The sequence below is a fragment of the Zootoca vivipara genome, chromosome 13 (assembly GCF_965207765.1).
Source record: "Zootoca vivipara chromosome 13, rZooViv2.hap1.1, whole genome shotgun sequence".
NCBI lineage: Eukaryota > Metazoa > Chordata > Lepidosauria > Squamata > Lacertidae > Zootoca > Zootoca vivipara.
Genome location: NC_142596.1, coordinates 15,658,033 through 15,680,559, shown reverse-complemented (window position 1 = coordinate 15,680,559; position 22,527 = coordinate 15,658,033). Strand labels below are relative to the sequence as shown.

The 22,527-nt window shown below is 42.2% G+C and overlaps 1 protein-coding gene across 2 annotated transcripts in view; it reads right to left on the bottom strand.

The window, feature by feature from the left end:
* EFL1 (elongation factor like GTPase 1) overlaps nucleotides 1-22,526 on the bottom strand; it is a 60,062-nt gene extending 37,536 nt beyond the window's left edge. Inside the window, exons 1-15 of one of the 2 annotated variants that reach the window (XM_035130833.3) lie at nucleotides 22,428-22,526; nucleotides 20,890-20,994; nucleotides 20,528-20,595; nucleotides 20,310-20,394; nucleotides 19,558-19,691; nucleotides 18,436-18,573; nucleotides 17,145-17,359; nucleotides 13,753-13,876; nucleotides 12,308-12,384; nucleotides 11,889-12,025; nucleotides 11,126-11,248; nucleotides 10,709-10,808; nucleotides 5,138-5,277; nucleotides 4,343-4,521; nucleotides 3,230-3,365 (exon numbers count right to left, since the gene is read on the bottom strand). In XM_035130833.3, coding sequence (XP_034986724.3) covers nucleotides 3,230-3,365; nucleotides 4,343-4,521; nucleotides 5,138-5,277; nucleotides 10,709-10,808; nucleotides 11,126-11,248; nucleotides 11,889-12,025; nucleotides 12,308-12,384; nucleotides 13,753-13,876; nucleotides 17,145-17,359; nucleotides 18,436-18,573; nucleotides 19,558-19,691; nucleotides 20,310-20,394; nucleotides 20,528-20,595; nucleotides 20,890-20,980 — 1,747 coding nt within the window. In that variant the 5' untranslated portion in view covers nucleotides 20,981-20,994; nucleotides 22,428-22,526. Of the gene's footprint in view, nucleotides 1-3,229; nucleotides 3,366-4,342; nucleotides 4,522-5,137; nucleotides 5,278-10,708; nucleotides 10,809-11,125; nucleotides 11,249-11,888; nucleotides 12,026-12,307; nucleotides 12,385-13,752; nucleotides 13,877-17,144; nucleotides 17,360-18,435; nucleotides 18,574-19,557; nucleotides 19,692-20,309; nucleotides 20,395-20,527; nucleotides 20,596-20,889; nucleotides 20,995-22,349 lie in introns of both variants that reach the window. The other variant, XM_035130835.3, reaches the window with a different exon arrangement.
* Between the last annotated feature and the right edge of the window lies 1 nt (nucleotide 22,527).

The following is a 22,527-nucleotide window of genomic DNA, read 5'->3' as shown; positions in this document are numbered from 1 at the left end:
GGAGAAAGGAGATGCAGGCTTTCTATACAAAAACACCACTCAAAGGTTACAACATACCTTATGAGAAAGAAATTAAAATTAGAAACTGCTTTGGATCCCTTATAACCCATAGAATACAAGACCCAAATAATATTAAAACACAATGAAAAACAAATGTTTCTATTCAAAATCTGATACCAGATCAGCAGTAAGCTTCCCAAAGTTCACTGGTTGGCTTTTAATTCCTCTTGGGGAAAAAATCCACTACTTACAGATGGTTTACATTTAGAAGACTATTTAATATACACATGCACCTCGGGCAAAGATGTTTGGCATCTCTCCCTGAACCAAATTGCCAACTGCATGGCATTTGTTTGTTCAAATGGCCTAGTTTCTTTCTTTCTTTCTTTCTTTCTTTCTTTCTTTCTTTCTTTCTTTCTTTCTGGCATTAAATTGTGTTAAAAGCTGAACCTATCAAACCACAGAGGCTTGCAGCTGGTTCACAACATTTAAAAAGACAAGCATCAGGTGTGGCGCCCAAAGCCATCTACAGTTACTTCTGCACTTGGGTGGAGATTGTGATGTGCGAATTAGCCCATCCACAACTGTGGCTGCTGCAGATCAGCAACAATTTTTGCACACAAGAGCCAGCCCTAGGAATTGCTTCTACACAACCATATTTAAGTGTTTCCTTCACCTCTCTGGGCATGTTTGTGCACAGTGCTAAAGCTTGGCTTAGCTCACAAGACCAAGCAAAGCACATGCTGCCGCCCGCTGCCTGCCCAAGAAGAAGTCTGCTGAGTTTAGTTTTGCTTTCAAAGAATCTCAGCTTAGTACAAATAGGGTCCCCTGCCTCTTACCGCCCTATCAACTTCTGCTTTACTTGAAGCTTGTGGCAAATTTATCAGAACAAAAGATGGAGAATGAAATCCCCTGTCAATTACAAATTATTTACCGACATTTAAAATGCTAGCTGCTGTACAAAAATTACATTTGTCAGGGGCATTACTGAATGAAGTGATAGCTGTGGGTATGATATTTTGCAGGAGCGTATTTTTAAAAACTCTTCCTATCCAATGAAAAACACTGCATCTTTGTAGCTGAAACTGGCACCTTTCAAGTCTAGTCTAGAGATGTGGAAGATTGAGATGTTAGAATTTTGAACTATAACACTGACAACTGCAGACAGGAGATACCATTTTTAAAATACCTCTTCTTCCCCCATGCAAAACACACAAAAATTAATCCACTCTCTTCTCCCTGATGCTTTTTTACATAGGGAAGCATTCAAAAATGTGATTTCCCACCTGCAATATAAAGTGGTACAGTAGTTTCTTCCTCACTGTGGTAGTTGAACAATTTCAGACATTGATCACGACAGGACTCAGAACAGATACAGGCTTCAAGTACCATAGGCCCCTAAGCAACCTTTTACTCTCTCTCTCTCTCTCTCTCTCTGTGTGTGTGTGTGTGTGTATAAATCAAATTTATCTTACCACAAAGCTCTCAATAAAAATCATACCAACCATAAGATAAATCTGGGGTTAATTACACCTAAGCCAGTGATGTTTATATTTGGATGATGCATATTGTTGAGAGCTTCCATGGTGTGGTGCTAGACAACCTCTTTTAAAGCAACTAAACCTGCAGGCACACACACACACACACACACACACACACACACACACACACACACACACGGAGTAAGTCCAATTGCATTCAGTGCGGCAAGGTAAACATGTGCAGGCATGCAATGTAAAATTAAGGCTCAGCCTTTAAAAACTTGGCATTTTGGAGAATCAAGTAAGAAGAATCTGTCATTTATCAGGTTTTACAAAACTAAGTTACAGATCTAAGCCATCGTGGAAACTAAACATACAAGAAATCAGGACACAGGAAATTTATTTTAAAAGGCAAGAAAAGTTATCCCAAAATGCTTAATCAAAACCAGTTTTGATAAAACAGAGCTCTGCCGATATTTGTCATTTTACCAACGTTGATGAAAAGAAATGAATATCACATGGCTTCTGAGGCAGCATTTTAAAATCAAATGAGTTAGGGAAAGACATCTGGAAGGGATTGTAAGTTTCCATGGTAAACAAAAATTTACCATGGAGGGGAAATTTAGTTTCCCACATCTTTTAGGAGATAAATATCTATTTCTAGAAATATGTAATATTAATGTTGGTCATAAAAAACACAGCATATTTTAAATATGTTAAGAACTGATATCTACTTGAATGTCACCACCAGTGCATGTGCTAAAATCTAACCAAATTTAGAAAACTCTCCAATTCCTCTGTGGTTAATGGCTATACAGAACTTCTCAGGCACTGAGCTTTGTTCACGGTGCAAAAAATGAAAACACACACATCACAGGATACTGAAGAGTCACATAGTTGAGCAATTCACAAAGTTACAAATGATAGCAAAGTCATTTCTATCCACTTTTCAGAGTTGGAAGGTTCAGAAGAATAGGTCTGGGTGTATTCTTGCTTTAAGAAAGACTCAGACTAAGGAGAACAGCCATACAAAGTTGCCTTATACGGAGCCAAACAACTGGTCAATCTAGTTCAGCACTGTCTTTTCTGGCTAGCATTGGTTCTCCTCAAGAGTCCCAGCCCAGCTGCTAAAGATCCTTGAAATTTGGGTTTTCTGCATGCCTTGTTCAGTGGTAAAGCACAAGATTTGCAAGGCAAAGATCCCACATCCAATAACTGATGGCAGTCGGTGAAACAGAATAAGCGTTACCTAAGAATATGTTGTTGGACACCAACATGATCAACCGTCAAGGATGATGAGAGCTTAAGTCCAAAGTATCGGGAGGGCAGCAGCTTGGAGAAAGCTGGGCTGGATGATCCAATGGTGTGATCATGACAGGGGCAAGAAAGGCCACATCATACGATCCGATGACCCCTGGAGTCCCTTCTCATTCTCTTCCAGATTACTGGTGTCCAGATTACTGGTGGCATCAAACTGCTGGTTCTTACTTCATATTGTCATTTCCTTTATGTTGTCTTTTAACTAGATGGATTTTATTATTTTTGGGTCCCTGTAAACTATACTATGGGGAGCTGTTCTGGCCAAAGGGCGGTACAGAATTTAATAAATAAAAGTGTTTTCAAATGCTTTCTTCAGAAATAAGGATGTTGCCCATCACTGGCGCAATGGCAAGCACGTTTCAAGAAATGCATCTTTTATATGTGGTGGCACCGGAGGACAAAATGAAAACAATTAAAAGTATGCTCACCCAGCACGTTCCCTGAAGGCACCTCGTGTAACTCCTCAAGTCCTCTCCCCATCAATAAGTAGAGATCTTCTATAGTGCAGCAAGTCAAATGAGGCACTGAAGGCAGGTTATCAGCAGCAGAACATCCTACAGGAAGCTGTGGCCAAATTGAAATGTATGTAATTTAATTTTATAATGTACTTTGATTGCTGATTTTATTTATATCTTGATTACCGTAGCTAGGGCAGACTAGTCTTCAACTCTTAATTTCAGCAATAATTCTTATGTACAGTGGTACCTCCGGTTACGAACTTAATTTGTTCCGGAGGTCCATTCTTAAGCCGAAACCGTTCATAACCTGAGGTGCGCTTTCGTTAATGGCGCCTCCTGCTGCTAACGATGTGCGACTTCCGCTCACATCCCAGGGCAAATTTCGCAACTGGGAGCATCTACCGTACCTCCGGGTTAGCGGAGCCCGTATCCCGCAGCGTTCATAAGGAGGACGGTATGTAACACGAGGTTCCACTGTATATTTTATTATATGTACACCACTTGGAGGTTTTTACAATTAAGTGCATACAAATTCCACATAAATAAGGAAATTAACATGGGGAAGGGGAGAGAAAAGAGCCACTCAGTAATGGATACTGTTCTAGAATAAAAATTCTTGACACATTTTTCTGGGAAAAAAACCAAAAGGCAACTTTAAAAATAAACAAGAACACTTTCTTCTTTTACATTCTAAGATGCAAGAGAAAGCTTGATTACAAGGTTCTCAGAAGTAAAGAAAATGGAATACCACAAATCCCCCAATTATTATTATTTCCCCGAAGAGGCAATGCCAAGCTAAATTATAGGAAACTTTCTTGCTAATGCCCAAGACAAAAGGAGAGTGTGGCTGGTTGGGTTCATGTTTGCTCCAAACAGACCCAAATAAGAGCCAAATGAGACAGAAGTTGGGATGCCACACATGCAAAAAACGTTGAGTGTGATCAGCAGCTGAAGGCACAGGGCCAGATCTGTTTCCATCCACCAACCCACCTCCCCAAGTGCCAAACGTTGTCCATCTCTGGGTGGGGTAGGAGATTGAACTTTTCAAAAGCACACTTTGTGAGATAAGGAAAAGGGGCTTACCTTGTGCAGCGACTCAGCAGGATCATATTTTGGTCCAAGAACAAAGAGCTTTTGTCCCCTTCTCACAACTCCACTGAACACCCTTGCAAAAGCCACAAAGGCGTCCTTATTTTCGGCTTCCCGTTTTGCAGCAGCCAGGGTCATTGTCTCCATTTGACTTGTAGGTGGTTGATCATCGCCTAAGGAAGGGTTGAGGTGCAAACATTCATTTCTCTATTTCTATTCGGCTTCATCTTGCACTCAAGACTGGTTACAGTAATATGCAGCCATTAATGCAACAAACCAAGCTTATGCCAATATCCAATCAAAAGGATAAAAATGGCAGCATATTTGAATCCAAATGCCTTTCATAGAATCATAGTTGGAAGAGATCACAAGCGCCATCCAGTCCAACCCCCTGCCAAGCAGGAAACACCATCAAAGCATTCCTGACAGATGGCTGTCAAGCCTCTGCTTAAGGACCTCCAAAGAAGGAGACTCCACCACACTCCTTGGCAGCTCCACCACACTCCTTTCATCTGTTCACCAGTTCAATCATCTGGTGAGCAGGGGTCAGGAGAGATATGGGTCTTCTCTATCCAGCCCAGTGCCACTACTGGGGTGAAAATCCATGGGTATTCTGTACTCTTTGCCCCAAATCTGGCTGGGAAGGCTAGAGGCAAAGGTTTGGTGGACTGGATCTCGCCCATAGACTGATCTGCCACGCTTGATTTATGACAAAAGCAGCAGCACTTCATCACTGATCGTGAATCAAACACATCCACCAAACCTTCCCTAGCATGCATTTTATCTCACCTGTCTTTAGAACTTGGTCCACTGCATTTCCTCCAATCTTCTCTTGTGCCAACTCCTGTGCCTGATTTGCCGCTAACCTCTCAGCATGCCGTTGCCTTACAAGATCACGTCTTTGGGCTATTTCGTCTTGTGACAGAGGCCTATGTATCATTTGAAACAACATATATATGTGTGTGTGTATATATATATATATATATATATATATATATATATATATATATATATGGAAAAGCTTTTCTGAACAGCAGATGCCACCTTTGCAGTTTCTCAAGAACAGTTCAGAAAGTATCCTGACAGGCTTGTGAAACAATATAAATCTGAGCAATCAAGGAAGACAATTGCCTCTGCTTATACTGGTGGCATTTCAACAAATTCATCACATCCTCAATTGGAGGAGTATGGCATTTCATTAAAGTGAGCTTCACCACCACCCAGTTGGGATTATATCTTATATCCTTAGCATAGTGACATCATCATGGAAGTTTTCCTGGCTGCTGTTGGGGTTTCTCTAGAGCAGCAGAATTAAAAAAAGAAAGTAAGTAGCCTTTCCATTTGCCACACATTAAAAGATGAGTAATTTTTTTAAAAAATGCAAGTCAGATATTCTGGCCAACTGCTGGCAGGAAATGTATGCAGTAGGAAGCTAAAAATCAGCCACCTGGATATCATTCCAACGATGAGCTGTCCTTATTGTACAGCACCAGTCATTAGTTTAATTGCTTTATAATAACTTATTGGAATTCTCAATTAAAAAAAGAAACGGCATGCTTCAGTTTCAACTACAATTAGCATGTGAAGAAAATAGCTTCTACTTATGTAAGGGTAAAAATTAAAAGTGGCTCAGGGATATTTCCTTCTCAATTGTTTAGTAGCCACTGGACTATTCAAAGACTGCCTCCGGTTTAAAATTTATTCCACGTGTGTTGGTTGGATCCATGTGTAGATTTGTCTTCCCTGCAAACAAAGGCTGCACATCAAAGCAGCTGCAATAAATGGTTCCCTTCCTCTTCAGAGACCCCACTTTGTTAATTTCATAAGTAGGTGCTATCCACAAATACCGCCCTGCAGTTCTGACAGGATGTGCTGCTGAACATTGTCCTTGCCCCATAATAGGTGGAGCTGCTCAGGGTCAACTTAAACCACCAATGAAGAACAATTCACAGCCAAGGGACTGGGCTGCACTACAATGCACAGAGCGCTTTGATACAAATTCATGTCGGTATTTATTCAGAAGATAGCGCAGAGATCTTTGGGAGCTATAAAAAAACCATTTACTTTCATTTGATGACACACATTTGGAAAGTTGCTACTTGACACAGAGGCTGTGTAGCTTACAGATCACTTTAAAAAAACATCCTTCGGGGAATAGGAGATTGTAAAAACAAGCGAGTTAAGGGATGAAACACATACACACACACACACACAAGCCTTTGAGCTGAAGACATGTAAATAAGCTGCTAGCTGAAAAACAAAAGGAAGCAAGAACATGCAGAACTGAATAGGGAAGCAACAATTTCGTGGCAAGTTCTGCTTGAAGAAGTAGGATTTAGGCAGACAAAGGAGGGGGGGGAAACCTGTTGTGAAATCTTCAGGATAATTCTATTTACTTGTTTTTAGGATTTGTACCCAGCTCTCCAGCCAAACCTCCTCGAGTGGCTTACGAGATTGCTTTTTGTGTCACAATAAAGCCAGCCATAAAACACCACAAGGAAAAGGGCAGAGAACTATAAAAACCATTTCCAGCAACGCCTGTCAAGAAGCTCATCTATTTGTCTCTGCTAGAGCAAAGGACCGTTTTAGGAGCCGTCTCTTGACTTTCCCTCCTTCAAACCAGGCAGGAGTGATGGGCATTGAATGCCAAAAGTGTAATAGAGGAGTAGGGGGAGAAGGGGGGGGAAGGGACAGACAGACAGACAGACACCACCACCACCCATGAAGACTATAGACCTATTGCACTCGGGACAGTAGGAACTACCCCCTGCGATGGAGGAATCTCAACTAAAGCATCCACGACATAAGAGATTTTAAAGCAGAGTTTGGAAGGCCATCTGCCATGGACTAGAGACCCTCGGGGTCCCTTCCAACTCTACAATCCTATGATTCTATGATTATTAAGCACCCTCACGATTGAGAGGCAGTGCACCACTGTCTCCAAAGAGCAACAGTAACAGGAGAGAGCTTATTGCTTTCATGCCCCGCTTGTGAGCTTCCACAGGGCATATGGTCGGCTGCTGCAGGGAAGATGGAGTCTGGACCAGGTGGACCTTTAGTCTGATCCAGCCGCCTGCTCTTTAAAAAAGCAGGTCCTAGCAACAAAAAGCTTATGATCTTATTTCAAACAGTAAGGAAGACCTGGGGGGGGGAGTGGAAGGGGAGGGAAATACAAAGGGCATCAGAGGACAGGTATGCAGAAACGCGATTCCGAGGTTGAAGGATGAAGGGTTAAGCCAAAGGCTTCACTGAGGAGGCATTCAAAGAGCCATGCTGAGAAGTTCCTGGCATAAAAGGGGGAAAGAAAGCCTTTGAATTTCCCAAGCTCTTTGGAGTTGCAGGAAAAAGTTATCTATGCAGTATAGATTACTGTCAGACAAAGCCAACCCAGAGCGCCTCTGCCTCCATGTCTTAGCAAGCAGGTAACTCTTAAAGACAGCGAAGAACAATGACCATCTAATCATTAAAAAAGCATTTAGTGCCAACTATGAGCATGATCCTGCCAAAGGTACAGTAAGCACTTGGAATCCCACTAATTTCAACTGATGAGAGAATCACACACGTGCTTAAGTCACCCAATGAAATCAAGCAGATGGGGGCGGGGAGAAACTTGGAGGTGTGCGTGGGGGGGGGGAGGAAATCAAGCTATTATTAAAATAAAATGAATTTAGGCAGCTATAGCTGGTTTAAAGGGAACAGCTATTGCAAGAAATGTGACTTGATACACAGTGCAAAAAAAGAAAGAAAGAAACACAGTATACATATAAAGTAACACCATATTAAATATAAAGTACAGTACTTCTAAAACTTTCTTTTTACTACCTGGATTGTTAACAGTTAACAGGATGTAACGCTCCAGCTACTCTCTGTAAGAGACATCTGTGTCATTTAAGGATGTGAATCCCACTTAAGTCAAGGGTGGTTAATCTGTGGCCCTCCAGATGCTATAGGACTACAACTCCCATCAACCTGACCATCTGCCATGCTGGCTCGGTCTGATGGAAGCTGGAGTCCAACAATATCTGGAGGTCCACAGGCTCCCTACCCATGCTTCAGGATGCCAAGTGACACTTGTCACAGCTATCTACTAAAGTGATCTATTAATGAATCTTCCAGGTGCAAGGCACATCAGTTTGGGCCTGAAAGCAAAGGAAGAAACCTTTCAGAATGTATTATGTGAGTGAATACGGTATTCTTAGCTTAACACCAATGAAAGCTCACCAAGTCAGAACTTGAGACTTGCATATCAGCTACCTCTCTATGTTCTCTTTCCACACAGAATCATAGAATGCTGGAGACGTCGCACCGCAATAGGCACATACCTCCACAGGTGGTGGGAATGCCCCAAAGTCCAATCCTTCTGGATATTAGTGCTCCAGGAAATTCCCAAAACAACAAAACAGGTAACAGAAGCAACTCCAGAACTCGCCCTATTAAATATCTTCCAGGACAACAACACACACTACGAGGAACTCATAAGTCACTTACTTTCAACAGCTAGAAATATCATAACTAGACAGTGGAAGGACCTATCAGGAGTGAACATAAACCACTGGTACCAAAACGTATGGGAAACTGCCATACTAGAAAAGTTAATCAACAAACTCAAACCAGCACGGGGACAAGCTATGGAGGATGCCTTTACCACAGTGTAGTTCCCCTTTATTACATACGCAGCGCAACAGGACAATGACCTGTCCCCTTTAAGAACATAAAAATCAATATAGCTAACCTGACCCAACAACCTAGCCTGCCTCCCTCATACAAATAAGCCACACCACAATCAACTAAACACAACCACCCAAGCTCGGGAAGCCCTAACCTCTCGCAATATCAACAAAAATAATTAAATACACAAATAAAAGACCCACCCATGTAATGCTGACACAACCCACCCACACTAAGAATAGACAATAAAATGAAATAAGAGTATCCCCATCCCTCTTCCTTCTGCCCCAACTGCAAGATGTCTATGGCAAAAATATCTCTCACCAAACGTAAACGAACTGTGAAAAAGACTATGAATTGAAAGTGGAGACAATAGATGCATTCATCCATTTGCTTTTTAATATAAAAAACTCAATAAAAAAGAATAGAATTGTAGAATTGAAAGGGACCCTGAGGATCATCTAGTCCAACCCCCTGCAATGCAGGAATATGCATTTGTCCCATACGGGGATCAAACCTGCAACCTTGGCGTTATCAGCGTTATACACCAACACAGAACTATCAGGGCATTTAAAATACTTTTTAGTGCTGTAATCCACCCCCACTGCTTGCCACCTCATGATCATGAACCCAGGAAGAAGCACCTGACTCAACCTAATTTCACTCTTATTCATAAACTCCTGCTGCCGATTTGCAGAAGTAGAAGCAAAATCTACGATTGTCGCTATAAAAATACATTGAAGTCCACTTACAGACAGCTGAATACCACCATCTAGTGGTCTAAATACCCAGTGCTGCTTCAAGCCAAAAATTATTGTGTCTCTTAAATTAGGCTGCAAAATAATAATAATAATCAAGCCCATAGGAGTTCCTAATACTGACCACGGCACCCCATCTAACTGGATACAGTTCAGTCACTTTCAGAGCCCCAATGGCACAAGTAGCAATCTGGAGTGCTCACTGGTGGAATGGTCCAAGCAATGTTTACAGCAAGCCATGTTTGGGAGATGAGGCATGTAGACATCAAGTAGTGGCCTTTTTACTGTAGGTACAAAGCCTCCCTCCTTCCTTCGCAGTTTTTCTACTGTCATCAAGTCTTTACCCAACTGAGTTCAAGAGGCTCCTCCTCTGCAGAAAGCAACAATTACACTGGAATATCCTGCATTCACATACTATTTAATAATTGCATGATGAGATTCTGTATTTACTTGCATGCAGGATGTTTTATTGCAATAATTCCTTTCTATCTAGGAGAGGTATAAAGGTGAAGGGGTAAAAGAGGAACAACTTCTGAAGTTTACATGGAAACAGAAAGTTGTCAAAAAAGCTTACAAAAGCGCCTGGAAGAATCCGTAGCTTCTCCACATAAAATGAAAACAAAATTAAAATTAACTTATATCGTTTGAGCAAGCTATAGATATACCAGTTTAAGTTTGTAATTCACCTAGATACAATGTCCGTATGTTCGCCATAACTGTTAACTCTTTGACGAAGCATTTCTTCTTTAAACCACAAATAAAATGTTGAACAAGTCTGCATTTACCAACTCTTTCTTGAAAACAGTTGACTTAGTTTCAGATAAGGGCAAATAATTTTACCAGGCGCAGATCAGAAGCAATCTAGACTTGTATACTGTGAATTAGCGTCTAATGCCATTGAGCAGGAGGAGATCAAATGGCATCATTGTCTCACCTTGGCTTGTTCTGTGGCAATGTCTTAGCATCCACTGCAAACATTTTGGAAACAAAGACAATGACTGGGGCAGTTTCTTCACTGCTGCATTTCATAAACGCTAAGCAAACATAAAACGAGAGAGTTACATGTTTTCCCATGGTCTGATGAGAAAGTCCCTGGCTTTATATGTTATTTGTTAAATAACAAGTTAGTGAGTGAATCAAGGAGGGAGAATTGTATGAGATGTCAGCCTGTGCTTCTGAGCCAACTTTCAGCATGGATGCAGAAAGCTGAATTCTGCCCAGATTTAAAACCAAAACATCTTTTAGGAAATTTAGTTTTTCAATTAGGAGACACCAGGGTTTATGGACTTTTTTTAAAAAATGAGACTCATCTGAACAGGACTTAAGTAGCAACTTGCCAAAATTTACTTACCGTCTTTCAGGTCTTGAGTTTCTTGTGGTAGAGAATCAAATGTTTTAGCTCCAAAGCACAACAGTTTTTCCACTCTCTCAGCTGTGATATCGAGAGGACTAGGGAGTTTACTACAGACCATGGCTTAAAGCACGGTGCTAAGGATATAAACGTTTAGAAGGCAGGATAAAGATAGCAGGCTGTTGAGAAACTATAGGCTAGTATGCAGTAAAATCAAAATACAGACCTTGGACAGGGGTTTGCCCAAAGCCAAGACTTGCTTAATGACGCAAAAATCAACCGTATCTAAAGTGTTCGAGGGGATAGATTCTTGGAGGCACTAGGAAGCATGGGGAGTAGGAACAGAAGAGGATCTCAAGTCTCTCTGGCAGTGGTTGGGCGTTCTTGACTGTAAGCTCAACTCCCTCCACACTGCAAGTTGACTATGAGTTGCCTGAAGCAGGCAGGAAGCTACTGGGGCTGATGGACAATACTAGGGGAAGGGCCGTAGCTCATAGCCTCTGCTTTGCATACAGAAGGTTCCCAGTCATCCCCCCGCATCTCCAGGTAGGGTTGGCAATGTCCCCTGTCTGAAACCCCGTCAACATAAGCAATACTGAGCTAGATGGATCAATGGTTTGACTCAGTATAAGGAACACAGGACATTGCCTGTATTCAATTCTCCAAACCCCACCTCCCTCCCACAAACTGGTGGACTAAGCTCTAGTGCATGAGACAGTATAAGCTTTTAGTAAATGGTAAAAAGCTATTTCCTTAAGGATACAGAGAACGGCCTCCGATATTGGGAGCCACTGGCTGCAAATGGCATTAAGCTGAACCTTCGGATCTGTGTGGCGCATTTCACGGGCACCAATTTTCAATCCCAGGGAGGAGACTATTTTATCCATTTTCTCCTTGTCTCTACAAAGAAAGCATACACCATGCAATTACAGCACTACAACTGATCATCTTAAAAACAAAAACAAAACACACAGAGAAGACCTTTGGGCAAACCAGCCTGTTTCTGTTGTCATGTAGAAGCTCACCTTCCTTCACTTAGAAATGACCCGATAATGCAGTTGAGCAACAAGGGCATTTAGCATAAACAACAAACCCCATGCCTGCTATGAAAACTGAGATCTGAATTGGCATTCCCCACCTCTGCCATCAAGAAAATGAGACTCGGGGATGTTTTTTGTTTACCTGTTTGTAACTGCTTCATAGAGGCTCCATATGTTTTCCAGCACCAGATGCACAAACAAAGGCTTCTTTCCTTTCAACTAGAAGAAAGTGGTAAGGCAAACTTAGGATGTCCTTCATAACACAGGGGGGAGTTCAATTCAGACAATTACAGGGGTAACACCCACATTTGGACCCATAGGTTGAGGATTCACTATAAGGTCTAACTAACAGACAGTTGAGGGAGGGAGGGAGGCCCACCCATTTGCCCTCTGGCTCAGAGCCACTCCCTTTGTTACTTTAACAACCCATGCTTAGCAGGGGTTACCAGGCTGGCCTGGGTATTCCAGCAATGGAATCCATGTTGGATCCAGGAATTAGAAGAGGGACTCAGCCATATAGTCTAACCCCCACCCACCCACCCAAGACTCCTCATAACAGTATCATGCTTGCAATATTCCAGATTATCAATAATTGTTTTTTGGATGTTGCTTCTCCATCCTATCACCTACCGCAGTTCAGTTGCAACAAGAGCAATCTACCAATCTGTTCTTTCATCCCTGAAATGAAAAATCTTCAAGTACAGCAGCATGCAAGGATTTGCACCCACATCTCTGTCCAATCGTTTGTCAGCTTTGATCATTCCAATCACCTATTGCAGTGGTAACTACACCCAACACTGCCCTGAGTGCTTGCAAGGCATTGCATCAAACCATTACAGGCAATGGGAGGCTTGTTCACCCAAGGAACACATTTTGCACCTTCCACACACAGATTATGTGATCACAGTGAACTGGATTGAATCTTAAAGGTAAAGGGACCCCTGACCATTAGGTCCAGTCGTGACAGATTCTGGGGTTGCGGCGCTCATCTCGCGTTATTGGCCGAGGGAGCCGGCATACAGCTTCCAGGTCATGTGGCCAGCAGGACAAAGCCATTTCTGGCGAACCAGAGCAACACATGGAAACGCCGTTTACCTTCCTGCTGTAGCGGTACCTATGTATTTATTTGCACTTTGACGTGCTTTCGAACTGCTAGGTAGGCAGGAGCTGGGACCGAGCAACGGGAGCTCACCCCGTTGCGGGGATTCGAACCGCCGACCTTCTGATTGGCAAGCCCTAAGCTCTGTGGTTTAACCCACAGCGCTACCCGTATCCCGGAATGAATCTTAGGTTTGCATAAATAAGATATAAGCATTGGTTACAGAATCTAAGGTCCAGAATCTACAGATGCCGTAGAATGAAGTGGCAGAGATCCGAGGTTGTAAATGTACATTGGTGAGTTATATCGAGAATCATCATAGCAGCTGCAATATACTAAATATTTGCTTGACCGGGGTGGTCAAGATTAAAAACAAAATTGTTCAGATCTGGGGAAAGTAGCAACACTGCATACTCAGTTGCTGGCAAGTGACTTTTCTTGTAGGGAAAAAAGAAAATTAAGCCCAAATTATACGCCAGTGAACTCACCTGGTCGGTTTTCATGATCTTCTTAGCTTTTGTATTTAGATAATAATCTCCCCACAGGGTTTTCAGCAATACTGAAGATTTGATTCCAATCTTCTGGCTATACAGCTTGGCAAAATGCTCGATGCTGGGTAATAAGCAAAAATATTTTTTTTTTACCCAAACGTACCAAAACTAAAGCACTTTTCAAAAGAAGGCATCTGCTTCAACCTACATAGCAATCATTTTACACATTTGACAAGTGTAGCTGTATTCTGTCTGCAGACCAGATGCTCACATAGCATCCTTGCTGTGACAGTGAGAACAATTGGCATGTTTTGAGTCAGATGTCTCAGAACACTCTAGTGAAAGAACAAACATCAGCACGCATGCCTCAAGTTCCTGACCCCACTGTAGGTAGAGGAGTTCATTCATGAATGGTCATCACCTGATGACAGAAGCCATCATGACTTACTTGTATGAATGAGCCACCACAAAAATTAGGGTTGCCATATTTCAAAATGAAATTCCGGACACAATAGTTGTTGAGCTTTTTTGAGCAAAGTTATTGAGCTTTGCAAAATCTCAGAAGAAAAAGTGATTCTTTTTGGAGCAATTTATAATGAAATTCGCCAAAATCGACACTTCCAACATGGGTTGCCATATGCTCAGATTTCCCCAGACATTTCCACCCAGGCACTGTTTACGAGGACCGAATACCAGCTATGTCCAGAAAATTCTGGACGTATGGCAACCCTAACATAAATAATACAACACCAGATGACAAATCAGACTGAACACTTTTTGTGACCTTTTATCTCAACATATAAATAAGATCAAAACAAGAAATCGGCAATGCTGTACCCAGTAAAGAAGGACTGAGCCCTGTTGAACTCAATGGGGTCTGCTAACATAAGGCAAACACACAGAAGGAGGCATTTTCAACAGTGGAATCCACTATTGCATAATGTGATTCCACTGGGACATCAGAAAAGCCCCATCCCTTGCAGGTTTTAAACAGGCTTTAAAGGTCTACCACTTAACTACACTTTTAACCAACTAAGTTAAGTGTGTAGTATTTTGGTCATATTTTGATCATTTTATAGTGTGGTCCTTTTAGCTTCCAGTTGTTGGGTACTGTTTTAGAAATTTTCTGTTGCTTTATAAGATTTTAAATTGCATTCTACTGTATGTTTGATATGTAGCTTGGGAAGAATGTTTTCTTGAAAAGCAGTGCAACAATTAGGTTTTTTAAAAAGAATATCAGCACGATAGTATGCATCAGCTATGTTTTGTCCAAAACTCTTATTCCAGAAAGCTACAAATAAACTCCAGCTATTTGTAAATGAGTTCCAAATCAAAATTAAATGAGTAATTTTAGCATCAGAATTTATACCAACCTCTTAACCAAATCATCTCCGAACAAAGCATCAGCATTCTATTTTGATACAATTTCTGTTCAGACTATTAAGTTGATCACTAAGTTTTTCTTTTATTTTTCCGGATTTGTATAGGGTTTACTCCATAGCCTTTTCTTCTCCCGAACATAGCCCACAAGGCAGCAGAGGTTTAGGCCAGGCATCCCCAAACTTGGCCCCCCACCATCCCTGACCACTGGTCCTGTTAGCTAGGGATGATGGGAGTTGTAGTCCCAAAACATCTGGAGGGCCAAGTTTGGGGGTGCCTGGTTTAGGAAAAGATTTTTCTTCTCCTAGATGGGCTACCTTCCCAGGTTCAAGAGCCCCACCTGCCCCTCGCTTCCTTCTACAGCACATGCAGAAACCACCTTCTTGACCCTTGGACCCACTATTGGTCTCATCCATTCCATCCACCCTCCCGTTTCCTATGCACCTGCAAGACCAAAGCTTCTTTCATCCTCTCTTCCCCAGCATGAACAGCAAGAGAACTGGAGACAAGATTTCAATTTCTGGTCATCTACATCCCACTTCTGTGCATATAAGGAGGAGCTGCTTAACATTTAATGTTACAACTGCCTTGGCTGTAGCTATCCTGGTGCTACAAAGTCATTCCCTGAAGCAAAAACGTGTGAAGTGAAGATGAATGCTCTTAAATGCTCACCGTTGCACACGGGGAGCCTGACAGGCTACAGCTCAAACTGTGTTTTCAAGTCGAGATGTGCCTGCCCTTCCTGCTTTACATGTCTGCTGCGGGAAATGCTTCTGCAGCCAGAGCAGCGGCAAACACAATTGCCGGGTAAACTAGGAAGCAGCTCAAAGATGCAGACAAATGGGAGGCAGTAAAGCCGGGGTTGCTGGCCTCACAGAGCCTGTGCAGAGTGCAAAATGAGACCAGAGATGAATCTTGGTGGGAATGACAATAAAATCTGTCAAATTGCCTGTGCTTGCTTCCCTGAAAAATATGGCTGAGTAGGAAGTTTGCATTTTGACATGGAAATAATCAGTTTTGCACCGGTCTGACCTGGACGGAAGGCCTAAATTTTCATTTCTAGATTTCTCGAGTCCCAAATTTTTCTCTTAAGTGTGGCAATATTTGGGAATGCTTCAAAACATACCTCAGAGAGGCCGCCACCCAGTGCTTTTTGACAAAAACATGATCAGCAAAAAAAATGTTAACACTGATCAGTGTTTTATTTTGAAATTTTTGAGATGGTATTTTGGTTTCCTGTTAATTGTGTTGCTTTGACTGTGTACTTTATATTTGACTTTCTTCAGAAATGTTTGATTCTGCATTGTTTTATTGAGGTTTAATATGCTGTAAACCGCTCTGAGATTTTTCTTAAAAATATAAAGCGGTTTAGAAACGAAATAACAACAACAACAATAATAATAATAATAATCAGATTTAACAACATTAAAATGCCTTGAACAGATGGGTCCTAAGCCCATTTATGTGTTCCCCCACCAGCATGCAACTGACTATTAGGAGGTTGAACAAGCATTTCAAGGGTGAATAGCAGATGATTTTTTTGGCAGTTTTATTCTTTTTGGGGGGTCTAAGGTTTACACCTATTTGCAATTTTAAGTACCCAAGGTAGAAGCAGCCCCACTGAAATACACATAAGTGTTCAACAGTATGCTTCTGGCCACAACTCAACTTTTAAGAACTCTTGAAGCAGTCTAGACAGAAGGCATCTGAAGGAATGCTTCCTCTTATGAATTCTCATCTGTTAGAAAGGCCACACTTAAGTAGTTCTTAGAACGGAAGCAGACTGGGAATCTTCAGTGCAGCAACACTCTCTAGATGGAACCATCCACTCACCTGTGTATTTATTTATTTTTACAACTCTCTATTAAATGATTAAGCTCCGAACCCCCACCCCCACCGCAAATTTAGTCTGCACTGCAAGGAAGATGTATACAAAGACAAAACTGAAAACTTCAACTACCTTGATGAAAATATATGATCAAATTACTAATAAGCATCTATAAACTCACCCAAATCCCCAGCCATCAATTGCACTGGCAAATACCACGTTCCCCTGATCAGGTGAAAAGTAAAGCTGGGAATCATCAGAAAATTCCAAGCCTGCACTCCAGTCATAAACCTGGTCACCATGTGAAGAATCAGAAGTCAACTGAGTTTCCATTTCTTTCTCCGCCCTTTCTTCAAGAACTTTCGAAGTGAAGAGTGTTGCAGTGATTGCATTCACCTAGAGAGACATTCCAGTTTATTTTCATAATATCCTACCTTCCTGCCCCTAAAGAGGATTTAAAGGCAGCTTACAAGCAGAATTCCTAAAACAAATGTTTATGCCCACCAAAATACCAAAAATACAATAATTATTAAAAACCATTTCAGACAGCAGTTACACTATCAAAATTAAAACAAACAAAATAATCCATGGGCGGGGTATAAATAAATAAATATCAATTTATTATTATTATTTATTATTATTTCAGGCAATCATCCCAGAGGTTCTCTGGAACCTGAGCTGCTTTTGCCATTTTGCTAAAATCATGAATAAGCTGGTCTGCTGAGCATTCCCAGAGCTATATATTCCTTCAGAAGATCGTATTCCTCATACTTGGGTGTTTTAGCAGGGTACTCAAGAGCAGAGCCTCATCTGATGGCCCAGAGCACATGGGAAACAGCAGATAGGAAAAGATAATCCATAAGAGCCAAGCTGCACATTACAGTTAAGGTATTTCTAACCAATGAGGAAAAGCGTTGTCTCTTTCTTTAGCAAATAAGTGAATTTCAGTGGAAAGTGGTACAAGGAGTAAAACTTTAATCCTCACACCATGGGTCCAATCTAGAGAGGAAAAGCAAACTGAGATATGGCCCTTAAGGAACCAGATGTAGCTACCCTAAGGACACTAGTTAAAAACTACTTACATAATGCCTGAGGTATTCTCGTTCCAGACTATTTGGGCTGATCGATTTGACCAGAATGCTAACAATAAGGCAGTGGAGCTGCTTCAGACTTGGTGGAATATGTTGTTTGTGACAGACACCATTTAATAACTAGGCAGCTGTGTTCTTGAACTTCTGAAGTTTTTGAAAATACTTTCCTTCAGAGCATATTGCAGTAATGCAGCCTTCTCCCTTTCTGGTGCCCTCTAGATGTTTTGGCTGGTGCCACTGACAGTTGTAGTCCATCTGAAGTTTGGAGAAGGCTGAAGTAGTCCAAATAGGAATGCACAATGCCTATAGTTGACTTGCTGTTCTTTTCATTCTACAACTTTTGCCGATTACAAATAAGCAAGCTATTCAGAACTCTCATACCTGTTCCAAGATATTCTTAAGGTGAGAATATGCTTCCTGAGGGGTAAACTTGAGCTCCATTATGAGGCGATCTATTTTATTAATCACCAGAACGGGACGAATATTTTCTAGCCAAGCCTGCCGCAAAACTGCATGAGTCTAGTGCAAAGGAAAACAAGTATATTGACACAGTGCCACAAAACAGCTGAGAAAAATATGAGCTACTGCATGACTCTGGCCTGGTAACCGACCCTTGGTTAGGAATCTGGGTTGTATGAACCTTTCTTCCAAACCTGCATTCTTCATGCAAACTCCCGGCTCCCTCCCCCATACGCATAATACAAATACTGCTTCAGCATTATGCACAAGGATCGCCAATGGTGGTTAAAATTAAACCATGTTTGGTTCATTTTGCAAATCCTGACTGAAGTCTAGAGCAGGGGACCCAAACTACGGCCCCCGGGCCGGATGCGGCCCATTCGGCCTCCCAATCCGGCCCGCGACGACCCCCGACGCCCGCTGCCGCCGCCCGCTCTTGCGGCGCGCGGCGCGGCGACGATCTAAAGAATCGGCAAAAATTCGCCGAAAATCCTTTGTGTGCATGCGTATGGGCCTCTCCCGACCCAGAAGAGGTCATTTCCGATGCACTTCCGGGTCGGGGGAGGCCAATACGCATGCGCACAAGCGATTTTCGGCGATTTTTTCCCCGCACGGGCGCGTGTGCGCATGCGCACGGGCGCGCACTCCCCCGCCCTCCGGCCCGCTGCGCGCGCACTCCCCTACCCTCCGGCCCGCCGCGCGGTCGGCGCGGCGGGCACCGGCCCACTGCGCGGTAAGTCTGGGGACCCCTGGTCTAGAGTATGACCATTTTCCTCTTGGAAGATACATTGATACAGACATCCGTATGTCAATTACTACCAGTACACTAATATTACAGGGCAAACAAAAATATATTCTTGGATTCACCTCCCTCTCCTTTACCACATATTCTGAACACCATCTTGCACACAACCCTGCATTTTAAATTACCAATGCATTCTAAAAATTAGCTGATGATGCCATGTACTAGTCGAACGGTGGTATGTCCGAATGAGAAGATTTTAATTTATTTTCCCTCTATCTGAAGTAGGTTTTCCTCATTACCTGCGGGCAGACTCCTTCCACGGCATCTACCACAATGATGCATCCATCACAGAGTCTGACAGCTGTGGACACTTCTGAAGAGAAGTCCACATGGCCAGGGGAGTCGATTAGGTTGATCAGATACTCCTGACCATCTAGAACCAAAGGAAAAAGTGTTTTAAAAGCAAGCATTTTAAAAGCGTGTTTGCTCACTTAAAACATATTTAGGATCAGCTCCGATTTAACATGAAACCATGGTTTAGTACTAAGATGAGCAGGTGTGAACCTCAAGCTAAAGCACTATTCTCTCTCCCCTTCTTCATGAACTGGGGAGGAAGATTAAAGCTTCCACATTTTTTATTTGGAACAAACCTCAGCTCCCAATTACATCTGAATATAGGAACAATGCTCTGTTCTAACTGGAGTACGTTCAATAACCACCATGATCATGGTTTGAATAAAGCTTAGTTTCCTGCATTCGGATGTAATAGGAAAGTGCTATTTGCTCCAAACTGCAAAAATAGAAACGTTTTCTTCTCTTCCATCTTCAAGGGGGAAAACACACAAACCTGAGGCTCAGGTCTCCTCAAGCTCATAACACTAAACCACGGTTTAACATTGCACCTGAACTGAGCCTTCCCACAGGTAGCTTAATAAAAAATAATCAGTATTTTAGATTCCATCCAAGTCTTTACACTTTATTTCAGCACTACATTTCAACAACCAAAACTTCACAGTTCAAATGCACATACAGAATGTGCTAACTATATTACCTTTTCCAAAATGTAATGAAATTGCACTTGATTTCATTGTAATTCCTCGAATCTGCTCATCTTCTCGGCTATCCAAGTATCTCAGCTATATGGATAGTAAAAAAACAACAACACAGAATAATCTGTATTCACATTTTTCAGAGACTTTTCTTAAGTGCGAGAAAATGTGGATAGGAAAAAATATTCTGGATAATATACTGGAAATGTTTAAATTGTACCTTGCCTGCTAATCTGCTAGAGATTATTCCATTGCTAGAAATAAGGCAGTCAGCTAAAGTTGTCTTGCCTGGGGGAAGAAAGGGTAATGAAAAGTAGTACACCAAACAAAAATGAAAAACAAGCCCTTATATTTAAGATTAAACATTAAAGCCATCCTCCCATGAAGGCATATCTCCTCCCTTTAATCAATCTATTAGGGGTTTTCTTACACACCCATGTAGCAAGTTGTCAGAGATGAGTTATTTAATACACAACTGCATTACAGAGCAGTTATTCCATAACACAAAGCCTGTTTAAGACTGCTGGAGTATTTGTCAAGGGATTTGTGTGATATGCGGTTCATAACGTAGGTGTCTCTTACCATGGTCCACATGGGCTAATATACAAATATTCCTAATGAAGTCAGTCTTTTTCTGAAGTCCAATCGTCTTATTCAAACTTGCAAGAGCCATGGTTGGATGTTTTGCTGCAAGGAAAAGAAATTCATATTGGAAAGATCAAAGTTGTCAGAAAGCCACAAGGTCATATGAAAGCTTTAAATTGGACTAAATTCAGATGGCCAGGCAATATGAAGAAAGAGATTAGTACTGGGTGGAATTTCGGCTCTTCTCTTCTTTACTCTCTCTCCCTGTCCCCAATAAACCACCGTCTAAGGAGGATGCACATGCAAAAACTATGGTTCTAATAGAAGATCAACATGAATGCTTCTGTACTTTCCAAAAGCAATCAAAGTTAATAGCTACAGGGCATCCAAGTTAAATATTCCCTAATGAACCAACACACCCCATCCTGTCAAGTACATGGGGAACTAGTGGCCTGCCCTGTTTGTCAAAAACTTCTGTTACTGCCCCTGAAGAAATCACAGCACTGAAAACTCACCAAGCTACAGTTTTTAACAGTGCCTCCACCCACATCAAACAAAAAGTTTCAACCTGAGCCAGGTCGCAGCTGCTAATTTTCATATTTTACCTCCAGTGTAATTACGTAATAGTTAAAAGCACCGTCTATGCTTGGGAGCGGCTCTTTGGACCCCACCTTAGTGGGTCTCTGTGATTACAACAGCAACTTAAGTCCTAAACAGCAAAGTCAGATGCAAATGAAGCACAGTGAAGGCAATAATTACAGAAACAACCACTCCTGACATAAAGCTGTTGTTGAAAGCGGACCAGCCTGGCATTTGTAAGCGTGAATCAACATGAATACTGCATAGCGACAACTTTGCCCTGATTTTCCACCCACCCACCACCCAGCTCTCCCAGGAGCTCCAGGGGACGCACGTTGCCCTTTCACCCACCCGATGACCCTCCTTTGCTTCTCACCACAACAACCCTGCGAGGTAGGCAGGGCCAGATTTAAGTTTGATGAGGCCCTAAGCTACTGAAGGTAATGGGGCCCTTTATATGTGATATTTTAGGGAGCAGGTTAGCAAGCGGGGCCCATTACTTACATCATAGGAGCTACACAACACAAAACACTGTTGCTGTATGTAGGTCTTATTAATTTGTTTTTTATCTTATGTTTTGGAAATAAACATCGTTTTTCCCCCTTTTATTTTTTTTAGGGGGCCCCAAGAGAGTGGGGCTCTAAGCTATAGCTTGTTCTTTAGCTTATACGTAAATACGGCACTGGAGGTAGGCTAGCTAGAGGGATAGTGGGCTGGCCCTATGAGTTTGGCCACTGGACCTTTCCCTGCCACAGGCTTCCCTTTCCCAGTGGCAATTCTGCTTCTCTGCTTTCTTTCTTTTTTCCTCTTTTACTCTTGGAAGTTATCAACGATACTTCCTGAAGATGGAAATTTGGATTTAGGACTCGGAAGCCCACCTATCTCCCCTGCATTGCCGGCGGGGAATGCCTCGCGCTCCCTTCCGTTTCCTTCTTTTAGGGACGGAGGGGACTCACCTCACGGAGCTGCCGCCGGACACTGACAAGAAGGGAGCATGAGCCGGTTACAACCGGAAGTCCGCCTCGTCTTCCTTTCTGCGCGTGCGCAGACCGAGGG